Source organism: Notothenia rossii, assembly GCF_949606895.1.
Source record: "Notothenia rossii genome assembly, chromosome: 2".
Taxonomy (NCBI): Eukaryota; Metazoa; Chordata; class Actinopteri; order Perciformes; family Nototheniidae; genus Notothenia; species Notothenia rossii.
This window is the reverse complement of record NC_136904.1, coordinates 46098004-46105109: the sequence shown is the minus strand read 5'-3', so window position 1 is coordinate 46105109 and position 7106 is coordinate 46098004. Positions and strand designations below refer to the sequence as shown.

Sequence of the window (7106 nt, the reverse complement as noted above, 5' to 3'; positions counted from 1 at the left end):
CGGTAAATCAAGCCAGTGTTTCTTTCTCCAGCTGAGAGCGCGTTCACCTGAAAGGGGCGGGGTTAGCAACATTTGACCAATCACAAATAGGGACAGCGCAGCGTCATACTTCATTAATGAAAAGTAAACTAATATTAGACAAATATGAACTTTATACATCCATGACTTAAATTTATAATCCAGGATACAAGCCACATAGCAAGGTGAATACAGAACAACTGGTTAAAAAATAACTACCGAGTGTTTGAAAGCGTACAACAGTTTTATCATACTGCCCCATCTAAGACACGAGTGGATCTGACTTTAATTACATTTGAGTTGAGTGTTTAGTCAACTTAATGTGTTGCTTGAAATAATACTTCTGCATACAGTAGCCTATGTGACAATGTAGGTGATGCACGGCCAGATACGGCTCGAGAAGCTGACTCAGATAAGGAAATGTGATATATTATGATATTATATGAATGATAAAGTGCGACACGTCGGCGTCTTCTCTGCATACGGCAGTTTAAACTGTATTTCCTTTATCCTGTGATATGACTTGATAGATTTAAACTCTGCACACTGAGCTCTGATTGATCAGCAGGCGGTGCTTTCACTGAGTTGATCTCTTTTCTATAGATGCGCAGGAGGCGGGCAACGTCAGGTAAAAAAAGTTATTTAGCCTTCTCAAACCTGAGCCTCACGTGCCGCCTATGAATGGAAGCCAATATGGAAGCAAGAGCAAGAGGAGGAGGAAGAGGAAGAGCTGGGCTGAGAGTGAGAGGAGGAGGAAGAGTACTCTAATGAAATGAAATGTTATCAACCATGGTTTGGCGATGAGAGAGGCTGGACAGAGGGAACTTGCAGTTCTGAAGTTCTCTGAATGATTCTAGAAGATGATGTCACAGTATTATGATTCTAAAAACCCTTCCAATCTGAACAGGAGGCATTCCACTGCACAACCTGTCCAGGGCTGGGCTGAGTCAGCCCCTGATCCCTGGTGGTCCTCAACATGAACAAAGTGTTGATGGAGAGCCGTGGCTACACCTTCAAGAGTAACCTGGGGGAGGGCATGTTCGGCAAAGTGATGAGTGCATACTCCACCCGCCTGAAGAGAAGCGTTGCCATAAAGGTTATAGACAAAAAAAAGGTTAATACTAGTTACCTGGAAAAGTTTCTTTCTCGGGAAATGGAGATCATCAGGCATCTGAACCATCCCAACATAATCAAGACTCTAGACATCTTTGAATTACACAGAAACAAGGTAATACATGTATTTAGGTTGATTTAGTAAGCTGTACAGAGCCAGTGTGAGAGTTAAGAAACCAGTCTTACTATTCATTCCCCTGAATATGAACAATAACTGAAAGGACCACAGCTTTTTTGCACAAGTAAGAAATAAGTACCAGATTTAAATAAAGCGTGTCAAATGACTGTAGTCTGTACAGTGTGAACAAGATCTATTAAAAGCCCCAAAAAGTTGAATCCAAAAACACAGCAGCTGACAATCTTACATTGCAACCACATGGTTATATCTGTAACTTACAAAAGTAGTATTATTAGCCCAAGCTATGATCTTTCCTTATTCATTCATTGTTTCTGTGACCTATTCGGTAGCACTTTACAATAAGACTACCCTTATAAAGGGTTTACGAATAGTTTGTAATTCATTTATTAATTAGGTTGTGAACACTTTATAAATCATTAATAAGCTTTTATAAGACATGAGATAAACAAGGCAACTGTGACCTGTTGCTTGCCAAATAGTGAGCCCACATTTATCTGTACTGCTAAGCCTTATATTGGCTACCTAGCTTACTTCATCTTCTTCATCAGCCAGCATGTAATAGTGGCCCTGTGTTGATGTATGTTATAACTGGTTTATAAATGGTTCTTAAACTGGTTTATAAATGGTTCTTAAACTGGTTTATAAATGGTTCTTAAAGATGAATTCAATTCAATTCAATTCAATTCAAGTTTATTTATATAGCCCAAAATCACAAATCCTATTTGTCTCAGAGGGCTTCACAAGTCAACAAACACAATTGGCAATGTAAAACAATGTAAAAACAACAAACGTATCTTACAAGATCAATGTGAAAATACCAATTTAAAAAGGAAGATAACACAATGACACAAATACAGTTAGAGTACAATAAATACAATTCCATAAAACGAAGGGTCCATGAGGATGTATAAAAGGGGGATTAGAACCAGTCTTAACTGTACACTGTACTAAAAAGGAAAGTCTTTAACCTACTCTTAAATGTGTGGACACTGTGCCTCCCTGATCGTCACTGGAAGTTGATTCCAGAGAAACAGGGCTTGGTAGCCGAAAGCTCAAGCACCTGACCTTTTTTTGTGGACTCTGGGAACCACCAACCGACCTGCACTCTGGGATCTTAATGCCCTAGAGGGACAATAGGAGATTAAAATATCCTGTAGGTAGGATGGTCCCTGACCATTTAGCGCATTGTATGTGAGTAAAAGTATTTTAAAATCAATCCTGGACTTCACTGGTAGCCAGTGCAATGCTGTTAAACAGGAGTGATGTGGTCCAACTTTTTCGTTCCTGTTAAAACCCGTGCTGCAGCATTTTGTATGAATTGAAGGGTCTTTAATGATGAGTTTGGACAGCCTGATAAAAGGGAATTGCAATAATCCAGCCTGGAGGTGATAAAAGCATGGATTAGTGTTTCTGCATTGTTGTGGTTTAGGATGCGCCTGATTTTTGCAATATTCCCTAGATGGAAGTAGGCATTCCTTGAAATTTGCTTTATATGGGATTTAAAAGACAAATCCTCGTCAAAAATAACACCGAGATTTTTTACCGTGGTGCTGGAGGTCATGGTAATACAATTTGAAGAAATTATGTTGTTGGACAGTTCGTTCCGAAGGTGCTGGGGGCCTAGTATAATGACTTCTGTTTTGTCGGAGTTTAATAATGTTAATAATAATTAAGAAAGTGTTTACAACCTAATTCCTGATTATAAACCCTTTATGAATCCTTTATAAGGGTAGTCTTATTGTAAAGTGGTACCATGAGCCCACATTTATCTGTAGCGCTAAGCCTTATATTGGCTACCTAGCTTACTTCATCTTCTTAATCTGCCAGTATCCTTGGTATCTGTTGCTCACTGAGTTGATTCTCGCTAAGTAGCCAATGTGGTACCACTTTACAATGGTCACTTCTTATATTTATTTGTAATCTTATTTTTATTTGTATTCTTATTTTCGTTGTGTGTATTCTCATCTGTGCTGTCTGTGTTTCACTCTTATTCTGTTGCTGCTATAGCACCTGCATTTTGGGATCAATAAAGGTCCATCTTATCTTACCTTAAGTTTAAACACGACATTCAATTGGAGGTTTGAGGACATGTTATTAGTTTGGCAGATATTTGGCTGGAGAGAGGTTCACCGTACACTTGTGTGTCTCTAGGTGTATGTGGTGATGGAGCTCTGTAGGAATGGAGACGTCTTGAAGCATATCAATGCCAAGGGGCCCTTACCTGAACAGGCAGCCTGCAGGCTGTTCACACAGCTGTGTGAGGCAGTCCAATATCTGCACAACAGTGACGTGGTTCACAGAGACCTGAAGTGCGAGAACCTGCTGCTGGACAAGCATCACAACCTCAAAGTGTGTGACTTTGGTTTCAGCAAGAGGCTCACTCACGCCCACGGGCAAGTGGTGCTGAGTGAAACCTTCTGCGGCACCTCGACCTATGCAGCACCTGAGATTTCCAGAAATGTTCCATACGACCCCAAAGTGTCTGATGTGTGGAGTATGGGTGTTGTGCTGTACATGATGCTTCATGCATCAATGCCCTATGATGCCACAAACGTCAGGAAGATGGTGCGAATTCAAATTCAGCATATCGTTAACTTCCCTGACGCTCCATCTGTTTCGCCGGAAGCAAGGGACCTTATCCGGACAATGCTGAACCCTGTAGTGGAGCACCGGACCTCCATCAGCAACATACTGCAGAGCTCCTGGATGCTGCTCCAAGGGAGGGTGGAGGACAGTGCTGAGGCTCCCACACAGAAGGCTGGCTCTGAGCAGGGAGGTCCTTCAGAGGAAAAGGAAAAAGAGGATAAGAAACTTCCAAAAGTCAACTCAGAACCAGGGGGAGGACCGTCATCCTCTGCCCCAAGACACTGATGTCACTGAAGGGAAAATGAGAACATTCGAAAATAAAATAAACATTTGTCAATTTCAATGTGTGTGTGTGTGTGTGTGTGTGTGTGTGTGTGTTTGTGTGTGTGTGTGTGTGTGTGTGTGTGTGTGTGTGTGTGTGTGTGTGTGTGTGTGTGTGTGTGTGTGTGTGTGTGTGTGTGTGTGTGTGTGTGTGTGTGTGTGTGTGTGTGTGTGTGTGTGTGTGTGTGTGTGTGTGTGTGTGTGTGTGTGTGTGTGTGTGTGTGTGTGTGTGTGTGTGTGTGTGTGTGTGTGTGTGTGTGTGTGTGTGTGTGTGTGTGTGTGTGTCACTCTTGTGAAAAACAACCAAGACAAAACAGGAAGTACTTGTGGTGGAAAAGTGTTCGGATTCTTTACTTTTCTTTTACGTAAAAGTACTAATACCACACTGTAAAAATACTTATTTTCAATTATAAGTACTGCATCGGGTATGGTACACAAAGTATTCAGAGCAAAAGTAATAATTTTAAAATTTAAAAAACTTTTTTAATTAATTGTCTGCCCAGCTTACAGTACTTACATTTAATTTTGGATGGTTTAATCTATTCAAATAATCATATTAAACGTGTCATATATTCTATGTCAAAATCTTAATTTATAAAGTAACTAATACATCTGTAAAATTGGCTCCCAAAATGTAAAAGAGTAGAAGTATAGAGTAGTATAAAATGAAAATAATGAAGTAAAGTACAAGAACATCAAATGTGTACTTGAGTTAGTGACTTTCCACCACTGATGGTGAAGTGATTACTACTTCAAATGTGGTTATTTTATTGATAAATATCATATTCCTTTGTGCAAGTGAAAAACAATCAAACGTCCTTTAATGATCTTTTGTGCCAGAGTTCCTCATCTTGCAGTAACCTTTGAGGACTTCACCTGTTAGATCCCAAGCATGTTTTTCAGGTCTCAAGCTCGAAAAGGACATTCCCATAACAAATGACCATATCTTCCCTTCTAAAACGGGAAAATTAATAATCTTTTTTCTCAAAGTAATGATAAACCTGTGAGTTGGATGTAGAAAAGTCGGAATTAATATAGATGTTTTTTATTTTAAAGAAAATTCAGATTGAACATCGTAAAAACTGTAAATTATATTGTCCGTCCAAAAGATTTTTTTTACTTATAGTGAAAGCTACCCTTGGATGATGGGTTAGTAGACTAAAAGCTTTAGGAATCCAAAGTAAGACATATAATGAGTACCCTGTATCAAGATTGATGCAAAAAAAGTGAAATTTGACCTTTTTAGAGAGGTTTAGCAAAAAAAAAAACACTTCTGGGGTCATTTAGGTGCATTTCCATATCTCTGGCCCCCCTTGGTCGATTTTGACGAATGGAATGTCTTTATAACCGCTAGAGACAATGGAATCGAAGGGGGGTTTTCAAATACACCAACGTTAACACAAAAAGGTGGGGGCTCTGCGCATGTAGTTTTGCATTAGAGTGAAGCTATCTCTCGCTCTGACATCTGGAAACGGAAAAGTAGGGTTTATTGCTTATGGATTATCAGAAATCATTTCAAAGGGACACAGACACATTGGATTAACCTATGGATGTTTTCAGCTGCATTTTTATCGTTTTAATGCCATTGGAGACCACTTTTGACCAGACAACGACCAAGGTAGGCCATGTTAGTATTTTTAGCTACCTAGCTCAACATGTTTTGGTGTCTGTTTTTGTTTATAAAGTCACGAGTTCTTATCATAGAGTGATAATGTATGTACCAAGCGATTCTGTGTCATCTCACGATGCGAATCGATGGGTTGGATGCACAGAAAATATAAATAATAAGGGTTTTATGAGTGATTTTCTGTGCAGTAATCTGTTAGCATTTTTCGCTCGTTGATAATTCAGAGGCTTTCAGTCAGGGCTGCCAACATTTGACTTCAGCTTGGAGTGAGATTTCTTTTTTGGTGAACCGAAAAAAGAAACGTTCATGTGTACAGTGTTACAAAACAAGGGTTTCCCATTAATGTACCGGGCGCTACAGTGGAATACTTACATACACAGTGTACCCACGACTCTTACAATGAAGGCTCGATAATCAGCCTACAGCATATAAAATAGCATATAGGTGTAAGCAGAGGTAAAGTGCTATTTTATAAGTGTGGGGGTGGGGGGGGTCCTCACCTCCTCTAGGGGGGTCCGGGGGCTTACCCCCCGGGAAGATTTTTTTTTGAAATATTGAAGTTAAATGCATCTACCTGGTGCACTTTGAGAGCAAAATGAATTTATGGAAAACAGATTTTTCTTTTTATTTACGGATATTTTACAAATCACTCACCTTTTAAACTGTATTCTTGTTTTACTGTCATAGTATTTCATAACTATTTTTCATTTATTCTCATAAATGTTGACCAAAACGTTTGAGACCCACTGAGATAACTAGACTAAAGTTAACTATCTAAACAGAGAGTCCCTTACCTCATTGAGCTGTAGTTATCTCTCAGTCTGACAGAGCTCTCCCTTTCCTTGTTTTAAAAACAGCTTTTAATATCCGTTAAGCTAACCAGATGCTAACAACAACAATGCAAATAGTGAGTTTGGTAGAAATATACTGTATAATAGTAAAGTTATTGAAGATGATGCCATATTTATTGAAGATTTTACATTATAAATATTCCCCAAAATTATTCAAAAGCATATTCTTCCAAACTCCTTGCTGTAGTATGACACACAGGAGACTATTGATGTGTGTAGTGAGTTTGGTAGTAATAAGCTGTATAATAGTGATTGAATATTATTGTATTCTCTTTTTTCGGAGTTGCACTTTGCAGACGGTCCCTGAGCCCTCGTTTCTTCTCCGGCTGCAGATAAGAGACCAATGTAATGTGTCCAGCTCGGAGGACGGCGCGTATTGGCTTTTTTTGATCAAAATATGATTGTAGTTCATTGTCAACCTTACCACGGTACTTAGGAGACGTCATTTGTG

The 7106-nt window shown here is 39.3% G+C and overlaps 1 protein-coding gene across 1 annotated transcript; it reads left to right on the top strand.

The window, feature by feature from the left end:
- Positions 1–994: 994 nt before the first annotated feature.
- On the top strand, positions 995–4141 carry tssk6 (testis-specific serine kinase 6; the record flags this gene model as incomplete). Its single annotated transcript, XM_079665696.1, has 2 exons — positions 995–1246; positions 3422–4141. 2 exons carry the CDS (start codon positions 995–997, stop codon positions 4139–4141), a joined length of 972 nt encoding a protein of 323 aa, XP_079521822.1.
- Positions 4142–7106: the final 2965 nt, after the last annotated feature.